At 49.2% G+C, this 15282-nt stretch overlaps 2 protein-coding genes across 2 annotated transcripts; one reads left to right on the top strand and one right to left on the bottom strand.

Annotated features, from left to right (window-relative positions):
• Nucleotides 1-6310: 6310 nt before the first annotated feature.
• LOC119323123 (LRR receptor-like serine/threonine-protein kinase SIK1) lies at nucleotides 6311-8915 on the top strand. Its single transcript, XM_037596703.1, has one exon. The coding sequence runs from the start codon at nucleotides 6354-6356 to the stop codon at nucleotides 7854-7856; it is 1503 nt and encodes a 500-aa protein (XP_037452600.1). The 5' UTR covers nucleotides 6311-6353; the 3' UTR covers nucleotides 7857-8915.
• A 2682-nt stretch (nucleotides 8916-11597) lies between these two features.
• LOC119323114 (cysteine-rich receptor-like protein kinase 2) lies at nucleotides 11598-14539 on the bottom strand. Its single transcript, XM_037596694.1, has 7 exons — nucleotides 13662-14539; nucleotides 13363-13473; nucleotides 13133-13272; nucleotides 12792-13002; nucleotides 12455-12689; nucleotides 12187-12340; nucleotides 11598-12098 (listed from the first exon to the last, which is right to left on the bottom strand). The coding sequence occupies exons 1-7, from the start codon at nucleotides 14479-14481 to the stop codon at nucleotides 11763-11765; spliced, it is 2007 nt and encodes a 668-aa protein (XP_037452591.1). The 5' UTR covers nucleotides 14482-14539; the 3' UTR covers nucleotides 11598-11762.
• Between the last annotated feature and the right edge of the window lie 743 nt (nucleotides 14540-15282).

The raw sequence follows: 15282 nt of genomic DNA, 5'->3' as shown, positions 1-15282 counted from the left end.
CCTAGTCCAATTCGGACCAGAGGGAGAGGGGGCGCGCGGCCCACCCTGGCCGCCCCTCTCTCTTTCCACCAAGGCCCATGTGGCCCATTATCTCTCCCGGGGGGGTTCCGGTAACCCTCCGGCACTCGGTTTTCTCCGAAAACGTCCGGAACACTTCCGGTGTCCGAATATAGTCGTCCAATATATCAATCTTTATGTCTCGACCATTTCGAGACTCCTCGTCATGTCCGTGATCACATCCGGGACTCCGAACAAACTTCGGTACATCAAAACTTATAAACTCATAATAAAACTGTCATCGTAACGTTAAGCGTGCGGACCCTACGGGTTCGAGAACTATGTAGACATGACCTAGAACCATTCTCGGTCAATAACCAATAGCGGGACCTGGATGCCCATATTGGTTCCTACATATTCTACGAAGATCTTTATCGGTCAAACCGCATAACAACATACGTTGTTCCCTTTGTCATCGGTATGTTACTTGCCCGAGATTTAATCGTCGGTATCCAATACCTAGTTCAATCTCGTTACCGGCAAGTCTCTTTACTCGTTCTGTAACACATCATCTTATAACTAACTCATTAGTTACAATGCTTGCAAGGCTTAGGTGATGAGTATTACCGAGAGGGCCCAAAGATACCTCTCCGACAATCGGAGTGACAAAACCTAATCTCGAATTATGCCAACCCAACATGTACCTTTGGAAACACCTGTAGAGCACCTTTATAATCACCCAATTACGTTGTGACGTTTGGTAGCACACAAAGTGTTCTTCCGGTAAATGGGAGTTGCACAATCTCATAGTTGAGGAACTTTGTATAAGTCATGAAGAAAGCAATAGCAATATACTAAACGATCAAGTGCTAGGCTAACGGAATGGGTCATGTCAATCACATCATTATCCTAATGATGTGATCCCATTAATCAAATGACAACACATGTCTATGGTTAGGAAACATAATCATCTTTGATTAATGAGCTAGTCAAGTAGAGGCATACTAGTGACTTTATGTTTGTCTATGTATTCACACATGTATCATGTTTCCAGTTAATACAATTCTAGCATGAATAATAAACATTTATCATGATATGAGGAAATAAATAATAACTTCATTATTGCCTCTAGGGCATATTTCCTTCAGTCTCCCACTTGCACTAGAGTCAATAATCTAGATTACATAGTAATGATTCTAACACCCATGGAGTCTTGGTGCTGATTATGTTTTGCTCGTGAGAGAGGCTTAGTCAACGGGTCTGCAACATTTAGATCCGTATGTATCTTGCAAATCTCTATGTCTCCCACTTGGACTTGGTCCCGAATGGAATTGAAGCGTCTCTTGATGTGCTTGGTCCTCTTGTGAAATCTGGATTCCTTTGCCAAGGCAATTGCACCAGTATTGTCACAGAAGATCTTCATTGGTCCCGATGCACTAGGTATGACACCTAGATCGGAAATGAACTCCTTCATCCAGACTCCATCATTTGCTGCTTCCGAAGCAGCTATGTACTCCGCTTCACATGTAGATCCTGCTACGACGCTTTTTTTAGAACTGCACCAACTTACAGCTCCACCGTTTAATAAAAACACGTATCCGGTTTGCGATTTAGAATCGTCCGGATCAGTGTCAAAGCTTGCATCGACGTAACCGTTTACGACTAGCTCTTTGTCACCTCCATATACGAGAAACATATCCTTAGTCCTTTTCAAGTATTTCAGGATGTTCTTGACCGCTGTCCAGTGATCCACTCCTGGATTACTTTGGTACCTTCCTGCCAAGCTTATTGCTAAGCATACGTCAGGTCTGGTACACAGCATTGCATACATGATAGAGCCTATGGCTGAAGCATAGGGAACATTTTTCATTTTCTCTCTATCTTCTACTGTGGCCGGGCATTGAGTTTGACTCAACTTCACACCTTGTAGCACAGGCAAGAATCCTTTCTTTGCCTGATCCATTTTGAACTTTTTCAAAATTTTGTCAAGGTATGTGCTTTGTGAAAGTCCTATTAAGCGTCTTGATCTATCTCTATAGATCTTGATGCCCAATATGTAAGCAGCTTCACCGAGGTCTTTCATTGAAAAACTTTTATTCAAGTATCCTTTTATGCTATCCAGAAATTCTATATCATTTCCAATTAATAATATGTCATCTACATATAAAATTAGAAATCCTACACAGCTCCCACTCACTTTCTTGTAAATACAGGCTTCTCCAAAAGTCTATATAAAACCATATGCTTTGATTACACTATCAAAGCATTTATTCCAACTCCGAGATGCTTGCACCAGTCCATAAATGGAGCGCTGGAGCTTACACACTTTGTCAGCACCTTTTGGATCAACAAAACCTTCCGGCTGCATCATATACAACTCTTCTTCTAGAAATCCATTCAAGAATGCAGTCTTGACATCCATTTGCCAAGTTTCATAATCATGAAATGCAGCAATAGCCAACATGATTCGGACGGACTTAAGCATCGCTACGGGTGAGAAAGTCTCATCGTAGTCAACCCCTTGAACTTGTCGAAAACCTTTTGCAACAAGTCGAGCTTTATAGACAGTTATATTACCATCAGCGTCAGTCTTCTTCTCAAAGATCCATTTATTCTCAATGGCTTGCCGATCATCGGGCAAGTCAACCAAAGTCCATACTTTGTTTTCATACATGGATCCCATCTCAGATTTCATGGCTTCTAGCCATTTTGTGGAATCCGGGCTCATCATCGCTTCCTCATAGTTCGTAGGTTCATCATGGTCAAGTAACATGACTTCCAGAATAGGATTACCGTACCACTCTAGTGCGGATCTTACTCTGGTAGACCTACGAGGTTCAGTAGAAACTTGATCTGAAGTTTCATGATCATTATCATTAGCTTCCTCACTAATTGGTGTAGTTGTCACAGGAACCGGTTCTCGTGATGAACTACTTTCCAATAAGGGAGTAGATACAGTTATCTCATCAAGTTCTACTTTCCTCCCACTCACTTCTTTCGAGAGAAACTCCTCTAGAAATGATCCATTCTTAGCAACGAATGTCTTGCCTTCGGATCTGTGATAGAAGGTGTACCCAATAGTCTCTTCTGGGTATCCTATGAAGCCACATTTCTCCGATTTAGGTTTGAGCCTATCTGGTTGAAGTTTCTTCACATAAGCATCGCAGCCCCAAACTTTAAGAAACGACAACTTTGGTTTCTTGCCAAACCACAGTTCATAAGGCATCGTCTCAACGGATTTTGATGGTGCCCTATTTAACGTGAATGCGGCCGTCTCTAAAGCATAACCCCAAAACAATAGCGGTAAATCGGTAAGAGACATCATAGATCGCACCATATCAAGTAAAGTACGATTACGACGTTCGGACACACCATTTCGTTGTGGTGTTCCAGGTGGCGTGAGTTGCGAAACTATTTCACATTGTTTCAAGTGTAGGCCAAACTCATAACTCAAATACTCTCATCCACGATCAGATCGTAGAAACTTTATTTTCTTGTTACGATGATTTTCCACTTCACTCTGAAATTCTTTGAACTTTTCAAATGTTTCAGACTTGTGTTTCATCAAGTAGATATACCCATATCTGCTCAAATCATCTGTGAAGGTGAGAAAATAACGATACCCGCCGCGAGCCTCAACATTCATTGGGCCACAAACATCAGTATGTATGATTTCCAACAAATCAGTTGCTCGCTCCATAGTTCCGGAGAACGGCGTTTTAGTCATCTTGCCCATAAGGCACGGTTCGCAAGTACCAAGTGATTCATAATCAAGTGATTCCAAAAGTCCATCAGTATGGAGTTTCTTCATGCGCTTTACACCGATATGACCCAAACGGCAGTGCCACAAATAAGTTGCACTATCGTTATTAACTCTGCATCTTTTGGTTTCAACACTATGAATATGTGTATCACTACTATCGAGATTTAATAAAAATAGACCACTCTTCAAGGGTGCATGACCATAAAAGTTATTACTCATATAAATAGAACAACCATTATTCTCTGATTTAAATGAATAACCGTCTCGCATCAAACAAGATCCAGATATAATGTTCATGCTCAACGCTGGCACCAAATAACAATTATTCAGGTCTAAAACTAACCCGAAGGTAGATGTAGAGGTAGCGTGCCGACCGCGATCACATCGACTTTGGAACCGTTTCCCACGCGCATCGTCACCTCGTCCTTGGCCAGTGCTCGCTTATTCCGTAGTCCCTGTTTCGAGTTGCAAATATTAGCAACAGAACCAGTATCAAATACCCAGGTGCTACTACGAGCTCTAGTTAGGTACACATCAATAACATGTATATCACATATACCTTTGTTCACTTTGCCATCCTTCTTATCCGCCAAATACTTGGGGCAGTTCCGCTTCCAGTGACCAGTCTGCTTGTAGTAGAATCACTCAATTTCAGGTTTAGGCCCACTCAAGCCGGACATAGTTCGGTCAAGAGTCTCCTGATAAGGAGAGAGATCTTAACGAGTTCAGCACGTCGTCCAAAAGCAAGTGCCGAAAAATATCCGCGGAGGTAAACTCCATGATCGGCGCCCAATCAGATTCGATAGGCACAGATGCGCGCGGTTCGGAACCTATGGCCGGAGACGAGTCCGAGGGTCCGATGACATAGACCTCATTGGAGGCGAAGTCTGTGTTCGACTCTATCGTCAATGAGTATGCGGCCTTCATGGCGGGGTCCATCCACCCGTCCTCGGATGGCACGATCTGCTCCGGATCTAAGGCCAGGGCAGCTGCAGGTGCGTTCTCTTGAACACCGTTCGATGGCAGATCTAAGTCACGCTCATCGTGATTGTACGACGCGCCTGACATGGGATCGAATCCGTCGAAGATCAAATCTCCGCGGATGTCGGCTGTGTAATTCAGGCTTCCAAACCTGACCTGATGGCCAGGGGCATAGCTATTGATCTGCTCCAAATGGCCAAGCGAGTTGGCCCGCCGTGCGAAGCCGCCGAATACGAAGTTCTGTCCGGGGAGGAAGACCTCACCCTGGATCGCATCGTTGCGGATGATTGAAGAAGCCATCAAGCCTTATCGTGACGACACAGTGGAACTCTCAATGAAAGCACCAATGTCGGTGTCAAAACCGGCGGATCTCGGGTAGGGGGTCCCAAACTGTGCATCTAAGGCTAATGGTAACAGGAGGCAGGGGACACGATGTTTACCCAGGTTCAGGCCCTCTTTATGGAGGTAATACCCTACTTCCTGCTTGATTGATCTTAATGATATGAGTATTACAAGAGTTGATCTACCACGAGATCGTAGAGACTAAACCCTAGAAGCTAGCCTATGGTATGATTGTTGTTGTCCTACGGATTAAACCCTCTGGTTTATATAGACACCGGAGGGGGTTAGGGTTACACAGAGTCGGTTACAGAGAAGGGAATCTACATATCCGAATTGTCAAGCTTGCCTTCCACGCCAAGGAGAGCCCCACCCGGACACGGGACGAAGTCTTCAATCTTATATCTTTATAGTCCAACAGTCCGGCATAAGCATACAGTCCGGCTGTCCGATGACCCCCTAATACAGGACTCCCTCAGCGGCGGCGAGAGCCGCTCTTCCTTAATGCGGCATCCAATTTAGACGCCACGGCGGCGGAAAGCATGGAGGGGATGCCGTCTTCGGCTTAATGCGGAGGAGCGCCCCCGATGGCGGAGCCGGGCCGTCGGTGTGGACGACGGAGCAATGGAGCATCAGCTCCCTCTGTTCGTCGAACTCCACGTCGGTGCCGGCGTAGTCCTGGTCCGGCACCACCGGCGCGGATTGCGGCAGCGGTGGCTACTGGTCCTCCTCATCGCCGGAGGAGATGACGATCTCCGCCCGCGTCGAGTCGCCGCCAACCGATGAGGACGACGGCCCCGGAGTTCGAGGGCGGCGTCTCCACGAGCCGCCAGATCCTGCCCTAGAACCGCCTGCCAGCACCGTACATGTGGAGGGAGATGGGCGGGAGGAGGAGGAGGACGACGAGGACGAGGAGGATGCGATGTGGACCGCATTTTTGTCTTCAAATTGCAAAAAAAAAAAACAGCTTTGCGAACCGATATAGGACCATGTTAGATGACTTACGAGTTCCATACGAGATACGACGATGCTAGCGACTCACCTAGCACACAAGATCTCGTCGCGGAACCGTCTCCATCCTGGACGTCTGAGTCAATTAAGCCACTCCACTCGTTCTCAACACCGAGTAATTAGCAACAATTTCAAACTTGCGTTCACGAAATCGACGACGACCAGCCCACATTACATAGCTCAACCATTTTCCGTCAGACGATGGCATCGCTGCTCGTCTGAAAAATCGTCGCCCATCCATCTCAACGATACGCAGGGAGAAATGAGCAATTCACCCCTCGAGTGGCTCTTGCTCCCCAGACAAACTGCAGCGGATACCATGGAATCCAGAGTAACGAGCACCAAAGCTCGTCTCTTCTTGCTCGTACTGGTATGCACATGCGGCGCCGCCTCTCCACGAACCGAATCCGAAGTTGAAGCCAAAGCGCTTTTCACATGGAAGTCCACTCTCATGATCTCCGACGCAAACGCCTCTTCTCCGCTCTCATCATGGTCGCCGGCCAGCTCCCCGTGCGGTTCTTGGTCCGGCGTCGCGTGCAACGCGGCCGGCCGTATCGCCGCGCTCACGATTCCGAGAGCTGGGGTCGCAGGCACGCTCGACGCCTTCGATTTCTCCGCCTTCCCGGCGCTCGCAAGCCTCAACCTCAGCGGCAACCATCTCGCGGGCGCCATCCCCGCCAACGTCTCCCTCCTGGCCTCGCTTGCCTCGCTCGACCTTTCGAGCAACAACCTCACCGGCGGCATACCGGCGGCGCTCGGGACGCTGCGCGGCCTGCGAGCTCTTGTCCTCCGCAACAACCCGCTCGGTGGGCGGATCCCGGGGTCCCTCGCCAAGCTCGCCGTGCTGCGGCGGCTGGACCTGCTGGCCGTGCGGCTCGTCGGTACGATTCCGGCGGAGTTGGGACGCCTGAGAGCTCTCAGCTTCTTGGACCTGTCCAGGAACAACCTCTCCGGCGAGCTGCCGCCGTCCTTCGCCGGGATGACTAAGATGAAGGAGCTCTACCTGTCAAGAAACAACCTCTCGGGTGTTATTCCACCTGAGCTCTTCACTAGCTGGCCTGAGGTAACTCTGTTCTTCCTGCACTACAATTCGTTCACCGGAAGCATACCGCCGGAGATCAGCAAAGCAGGCAAGCTGCGGTTCTTGGCGCTTGAGGCCAACAACCTTACCGGCGTCATCCCGGCGGAGATCGGCAGCTTGACGGGCCTCGAGTTTCTGGATTTGGGGAGGAACTCGCTGTCCGGACCGATCCCTGCTTCTATTGGAAACCTCAAGCTGCTTGTCGTCATGGCTCTGTCCTTCAACGGCCTCGCTAGCTCGGTGCCCCCTGAAATTGGTAGTATGTCCTTACTACAAAACCTTGATCTCAACGGTAACCAGCTCGAGGGTGAGTTACCTGCAACTATTTCATCGCTCAAAGATCTGTACAGTCTTGACTGCAGTAACAACAAGTTCATTGGTACAATCCCAAGCATTGGCAGTAAGAAATTGCTCTCAGCTGCCTTTGCCAACAATAGTTTCTTGGGAAGCTTCCCTCGGACATTTTGCCAAATCGCATCATTGGCACTGTTGGATTTATCTAGCAACCAATTGTCAGGGGAGCTCCCTAACTGCCTGTGGGACTTGGAGGATCTAATGTTCCTAGATTTGTCAAACAATGGTTTCTCCGGGAAGGTTCCGTCAGCTGGGTCCGCTAATCTATCGTCGTTGGAATCATTGCATTTGGCAAATAACAAACTCACAGGTGGGTTCCAAGTATACTGAAGAAGTGTAAGCAGCTCATTGTCCTTGATATCGGTGAGAACTACTTTTCCAGCCAAATTCTATCATGGACAGGTTCAAATCTTCCTTCCCTAAGGATTCTCCGGCTGCGGTCCAACTTGTTTAGTGGTAGTATTCCCTGGCAACTACCACAGCTCTCCCATCTCCAGCTACTCGACCTAGCTGCCAACCAATTTTCAGGTCCCATACCGCAGGGTTTGCTTGCCAATTTAACATCCATGATGAAACCACAGACAGAATTCAACATGACTTCACTAGTCCATCATCAAGTTTTACATCTAGATGCTACGATGAATTTTGTTGACCGGATCGATGTGAACTGGAAGATGAAGAGCTACACATTCCAAGGGACGATTGCACTTATGATAGGTATCGATTTATCAGGCAATTCGTTCTCTGGTGAGATTCCAACCGAGCTAGCGAATCTCCGGGGCCTCCGGTTTCTGAATCTATCAAGGAACCATTTGTCAGGCCACATCCCTGAAAACATTGGTGATCTCAAACTTCTGGAATCCCTTGATTGCTCATGGAATGAATTATCTGGTGCAATTCCTTCGAGCATCTCGAAACTGGCATCTCTTAGTACGCTCAATCTCTCCAATAATAATCTCTCTGGCGAGATACCAGTCGGAAATCAGCTCCAAACACTGGATGACCCTTCCATTTACAACAACAATTCTGGGCTTTGCGGATTTCCATTGGTCGCATGCTCCAAAGGTTCTTCGGGTACTGTGGAAACACTAGACACAGAACTTGAAACCGTGTATTTCTGCTACTCAATAATTGCTGGACTCGTCATTGGATTTTGGTTGTGGTTGGGGTCTCTGGTTTTCTTCAAGACGTGGAGAACTTATGTTTTCTGTTGTGTGGATCGCTTTCAACATAAGGTTATGAAAAGATGGAGAGCGTTTCGTTAATGTGTGTCTATATATCGTTATGTAGCCTTGGTACATGAACTGTAGTATATGTATAGGATTTCTATATTTTTCTTTACTTTTTGTTCCATATAAAGGACATGTATTCCTTAAAAAATATATGTTGTAGCATACTATATCCGTCTAGGTTTATTGGTCCCTCAGAGAAACACATGAGTTCACGGCAAAGGTCTTGTTCTCGTACCTGGCGGCTGCAACCCTAGCCGCCGCCAGAGGCCGATCTTCCAACGCCGTTCTCCGGCGGCTCCCCTCCGCCGGCGACCTCGGTCGTCAGTGGTGAGGGGGTCGCCGGATCCACGCGTGTGAATCGTTTTTACTCATCCGTAGTCTATGTTTTTAGGTTGTTCATCGTCTTTGCTTCGGCGGCGACGATGACGACGCTGAATAAATATTCTTCGGATCCTTTCCTGACGAGGCCATCGGTCCTATGGTTGGGGATGGATCTGGAAATCAGTCTGTTCAAGTAAGGATGGCGTGGCGGCGGCGGTATCCTCGTGGTGGACCTATGTCCTCGGGCTCCGTCGTTGCGACGACGTTTGCTCCAGCGTCGGCGTGGAGCTTGGGAGGTAGTCCAGGAGCGGATGCAGATTGTGGTCTGCATCAAGGACATCTGGAAGACGGAACGTGTGCTTGGTTCGTGGTTCGTGGATGGCAGGTATGGTTTTCTCCTTCGGCGTCTTAGTCGTGGTGGGGTGCCAGATCTGGAGTTCGATGGCGTGTCCGGGGTGTTGCCCCGGTCTGATTCGTTCAACGACAATGGCTTCACTTTTGGTGAGCCACCTTGAAGGTCCGCAAAGCTGCATATCAGCGATGGAGCCGCGTCGAGCTCGGGTGAGGAGATGATCCGTCATTCTTTTCTTCGGTGGCTACTGTGGTGGTGCCGGAGGCAGGTGACGGGCGTTAGTGTCAAGCTCAGAGATGTTCTGCTATCTTTTCAGTTTTGTTATGTCGGTTCTTACGTGACTTGTACTTCGTTCTTTATGATATGAATGAGACACATATTACCATGCAAAAAAAGGTTTATTGGTCCCTTCGTATTTTGTGCCAAATTGTGTACAAAGTTTCCCAGTGTGTTCATTATGTGCTCGGATCCGATGGCGTTGGTTTCCACGGCGCCCCACAGTGGCCAGTGGAACATCTTGTTCCTAAGGACATTTGGGCACATGGAGACCATTGAGTGGGCCAACTTGCGGGCCGCCCTCTCGTCGGTGCTCGCGGATTATCCAGACACCGTGTCTTGGCGGCTAACCTCATCCGGGATATTCCCGGTTGGCTCGGCATACCATGCCTTATTCTAGCGATTGTCCCTATTGTGGACCTTTTCACTATGGAAAGAGCCCATACCACTAAAGATCGGGATTTTTGTTTGGCAACTGCTAGGGGATCGCCTCCCATCTGGGATGGAGTTGTTGAAGTGGCACAACCTTGGTGACGAGTTGTGCCCCTTTTGTTGTGTTGACAGGGATACACATCTTCTCTTGCATTACAACGATATTCCTGTGGAGCTTTTTCTGTGAGGCTCTGGTGCCTGATTGGGAGGACCTAGACCTGATCGGGTTCCTATAAACTCGTGCCCACCAGACTGGGAGGAGGATACACCTCTTCAGGCTGTGTTTGCGGCGCTAGCTTGGACTTTATGGACAACACAAAACAAGATGGTGATTGAGAGGTTCGTCCTTAGGCGGGCCTCTGAGTATATCTTCAAATTCCTTGCATTTTGCAGCACTGGCACCCGATCTCTAGACAACGAGATTGTGACCGGTTTGGACTCATGGTGGATGTGTTGACTCAGTACCGCACGCCGTCTTGCTTTGTCGTAGATCTGTTGAACTTCCGGCCACTTGGTAGTATTTTTTTTTCTTTTTTTTCGAGAGTACACCTAGACGTACGATAACTTAATAGCAGGCCGAATTTCAAGTAAAAAACACTGCCACTCACTTGGTGGTCTTTTTTTCATCTTTCTTTTTAGCTTTTTTGGGCATGTTTGAGTTGTTGCCCCAGCAGACTACTTAATTTTCAGTGTGGTACTTCAGCTTGTTGCATAGATATGTTGGTTTTTATGTATAAAGCGGGGTGTAAACCTATTTTGAGAGTTGTTGTCGGTCCATCATGTGCAGAGCCATGGTCCCACATTTTTTTTATAATATTACCTTCCTATATGCTCTTTTAGGGAATTGGTGGTGCAAATTTCAGCACACCGGCAAGTATATACGTGTCTAAAGAGAATACTGCATACATGTCGCATGAGTGAAACAAAAAGAACTAAGACAAAGAAAGATGACGATTGATGATGGTTGTTGAACCGTCTCCCTCTTGGACGGCTGGGTCAATTAAGCCATGCTTCACCCGTTCTCAGCTGTAATTTTGGACTTCCCAAACAAAATAGACAACGACCAGACCACATCCACACCGCATGCGTACACAGCCCAACGATTTTCCAGCAGAATCGCTGCCGGTCCATCTCAGTTCCCAAATCGCTCTCTGTTAATCATCGCGTGTTTTGACTTTTCCAAAAGGTAATTTGCTTGGTTCTAAAGCTATCCAGAAGCTATCGCCTATCGGTCCATCACCTAGACCAAAATCATGTGAATTTTCTGAATTTTGTCACTTTTTTGTTTGTTTGTTTGTTGTGTTTTGTCTTTTGTGTGAATTCCCTGACTTTTTCCTCTGTTTTATCTGTTTTTAGACGTTGATTAAATCTCTTCATTGCCAAGGGCACATGCGCAAAAAGGAGACGACTTTCAGTTGATTTTAGCTGAGATGGTGTTGGAGGAGTTGAAGACTGCACTTCTCTGAATATTTGACAAAGCTAACATTCCTCTGGTTGCTTACTTACATCTTACAAACAGGGTTCTATGATGGGAACATTTTCAGTTAGTAGTACTTCAATATCATCCTAACGTAAAACAATGACAAAAAATGTTAAGATGATCCTTCACGCCCTTCTTGTTAATCACCTGGCCTGCACCCCACTCACCGACAGCTGGTTCGTCGAGAACGGCGACTTGTCGGAGTTCGACATCAGAGACATTGATGACCCCGAGCTTTCGCTCTTCGCGTTCGACCCCTTCACGTTGATGAACGGAGGCTCGGTAGGCCGGGGCAACACCCTGTCACCACTTCCCAGCATCTCCACCACCTTCCACATCGGCGGTCTGAGGTTCGGCGACGCCTGCGCGCACAGCAACCCGACTTGGAACACCTTGAGAGCTTCCGCCTCCGAGCATTGGTCGCGGAGGTTCGGGTCCAGGATCTCCATCAGTGTGCCGGCGTTGTAGTGCTTCCATAACTGAAGATGGAAGGATGTCAGCATCAGGTTGTCTGAAATGCTACAGTACACTAGTACTTGACAACATAGGTGAAATGGGAGAATATACCTGTGACATGAGGGACAGTCCCTCGGCCGATGACGCCACGGAGTTGTGGTTCTTGCGGCCGGTGACGATCTCAAGGACCAGCACGCCGTAGCTGTAGATGTCGGCCTTCTCCGTCAGCTGCCCGTGTACGATGTACTCCGGGGCCATATATCCACTGCACAAATGTAGGCATATGGTCAGTGCTATTTCTTCAGACACATTGCACAATTTATCGCCAAATTTTCTTCAACCCTTGATCAGATTAGATTTTCTGGACAAGTGAACTTACAATGTTCCTGCAAGGCCGGTGCTGAGGTGGGTCTGATCTTCCATGAAGTTCCTCGCCAGGCCGAAATCGCCGATCTTAGGCCTGAACCTCTCATCCAACATCACATTGCTGGCCTTTATGTCCCTATGTATGATCCTGACCTCGGAGCCACTGTGGAGGTATGACAAACCCTCCGCCGCCCCGAGGACAATCTCCGACCGCCGCTCCCAGTCCAACGCGTTCTTTTTGAAAGCGTCTGCATCAACAAAGTACGGAAGATCAGTCAAAATGAAATCTACCATTTGAAGTATGACATTTTTTTTCTTCAGAGAATGCAGGGGTTGTTTTATTTTCTTACCAAAGAGGTAGTGATCGAGGCTGGTGTTGCAGAGGTACTCGTAGACGAGGAGGCTCTCGGGGCCCTCGACGCTGCACCCGAGGAGCTTGACGAGGTTCTTGTGCTGCACCTGGCTGACGAGCTTCACCTCGTTGAAGAACTGGTCGGTCCACTGCCGCGTGTTGAGGTAGAGCCGCTTCACGGCGATCTCCCGGCCATCCGGAAGCACACCCTGTGATATCCATCATATATTATCAGGATGTCAAACTCAGATGAAGCAAGCATTTCAAGAAACATGATCAATGAAATTCAGTGTTGCATTGTGCCAAATGCGTGGTGTTCCAAATGTCACGGCAATGTACCTTGTAAACTGAACCGTAGCCGCCCTGGCCGAGCTTGTTGATCTGATTGAAGTCATCGGTCGCCTTGCGCAGCTCCTCATACCGGAAGCCGAGCTGCGACAACATGATGGTGCGGATGATCTCGCCGGAGCCGTCCATGTCTACAAAGTGTCAGAAACTCTCGTCAGATTATCATAGTGCAGCATCAGATATTCAGGTGTATGCGGTTGCAATTTTACAGTTTTCTATACCGTCGTGGAGGTCGTCTCTCCTGGGCCTCATTCGTGTCCAGATGAATACTATGCCGATGACTGCCATGGCGGAGAGGATGGAGGCGAAGACGATGATGATTATGTGCCGGGCTGCCATGGATAATTCAGAAGAAGAAGAAGAAAGATGTCATATTTCATGGCGTTTCATACGGATTTATTTTGCTGTTTCACGCTCTGAAACCTGAATGCGCTGTTGCTGTCAGCAGAATTCAGACACGACACGGCACGACACTTGGACCAAGAACGGAATTACGACCGAGAATGTGTGGTGTACTCACTGGATGACCCGCCGCCGCCGCCGGCTTTGGCCGGCAGGTAGAAGGGCTGCGTGGAGTACCTGACGACGCAGCCGGCGTTGAGCCCGTACCCCTCGGCGGCGCCGGGAAGGCACTGCCGTACCACCCGGTCGCGCGCGCTCGCCGTGCATGCCGCGCACGCGGTGGCGTTCAGCGACCTCCAGCACTGCGCTGCCGCGTACACCCGCGCGCCGGTCGGCATCGCCGACGCCGACGCCGACCTGGCGTAGTAGTACCCCCTCGCCCCCGGCGCGGATGCCGTGACGTTGCGCACCAGCGCGGCCGCCGCGGCAGCGAACGCCGGGGTTGCCGGCGCGGTGTCGTTGGAGCAGACGAACGTGTCGCTGGCGTCGGTGGCGGCGGCGGTGAAGTTGCCGGCGCCGTAGCGGAGGAAGCAGCCGTCGACGTAGATGCGGCCGCCGTCGGACGGGAGGCAGTGGGGCAGCTTCACGCGGCTCTGCGCGTAGCAGAGCTGGCAGTCGGTCGGGGAGAGGTAGGCGAGGCACTGGCCGAGCCCGAAGACGGAGAAGTTGCCGGAGCCGGAGGAGGCGGCGCCGAAGCCGGACCGCGTCACGTTCTGGTAGATGAGCTCCAGGGTGTTGACGAAGCTCACGTCGAACGACTCCGGGTCGGCCGCCTGCTTGGACCCGCACACCGTGTCCAGGATCGCCGGCGCCGCGTCCGCGTTCGCGCCCGCGGCCACGACGGCGATGGCCCCGGCGAGGACGACGCACCGGAGCACGTCCGCCGCGGCCGGGCGCAGGGAGTGGCGGCCGCGGGGTCTTCCGGGACGTGGTTGCATGGCGGCGTGCTCGCGCGGTGACCGCGCACCTGCAGGCGTGCCAGCGTGTGTGTGCGTGGGCGCGGGTGAATGATTGTTTTTGCTTCTGGGCGCGGTGGATCTCCGGGTTTTGTACGTACGGTGGCACGTTGCGGTGTGTCGTTTCTTTCATCCAGGTCTGAACTGCTTCAAGTGGCCGGCCGGCTGGCTGCTATGGCTTTGTGCACTGATGTGGCAGGTAGGTGGGGCAGTTGAGGGCGTAGGTGCCACATCATTCGGCAGCAACGTAATTAAGCAAGAAAACTCCTGTGATCCACTCACATAAATTTGAGATCCAAACATCCGGTTTGCTATTTATCTACATCTTCTTTCTGAGAATCTACTAATCTGTTCGAGCATCTACAACTTTTTTTTCTTTTGACTATAGCTTCAAATGCCCACTACGTCCGGACGGACGGCCCACTCACAAAGTTCCCCCCTCCTGCAAATATCTGGATCGGATATAAGGAGGCATGGGCGCGCTCGGACGCGTCCGCCATGTCAGACTGAAGGGCAGGACCCATCCGGTTGTAGATGCTCTTGAAGATGATAGAACATGAAATTTATAGATTGTTTCTTTTAGAATCTTCTATTCGTTTCTTGTATCTTTGTTGACATCCTAGTTATATTTCTTAAGCCAATAAAAGCTACACCCTCTCGTCCATATTAATTATCGCTAATTTAGAATTAAGTTGTACTATATCAGCGATAATTAATATGAATTGAAGGGAGTATATTTTTAATTGGATAGAAACAAAGTTACTTCTAAACATGGGCATACAT

This window comes from Triticum dicoccoides, chromosome 1B, assembly GCF_002162155.2.
Source record: "Triticum dicoccoides isolate Atlit2015 ecotype Zavitan chromosome 1B, WEW_v2.0, whole genome shotgun sequence".
Taxonomy (NCBI): domain Eukaryota; kingdom Viridiplantae; phylum Streptophyta; class Magnoliopsida; order Poales; family Poaceae; genus Triticum; species Triticum dicoccoides.
This window is presented reverse-complemented; position numbering and strand designations above follow the sequence as displayed.

Coding starts and splice junctions, on each gene's coding strand:
- LOC119323114 (XM_037596694.1), bottom strand. CDS start 14,481: ATGCAACCACGTCCCGGAAGACCCCGCGGCCGCCACTCCCTGCGCCCG. Junction 13,003..13,132: donor GCTACGGTTCAGTTTACAAG/GTACATTGCCGT, acceptor TGGATATCACAG/GGTGTGCTTCCGGATGGCCG. Junction 12,341..12,454: donor ACCGGCCTTGCAGGAACATT/GTAAGTTCACTT, acceptor ACATTTGTGCAG/TGGATATATGGCCCCGGAGT.
- LOC119323123 (XM_037596703.1), top strand. CDS start 6,354: ATGAGCAATTCACCCCTCGAGTGGCTCTTGCTCCCCAGACAAACTGCA.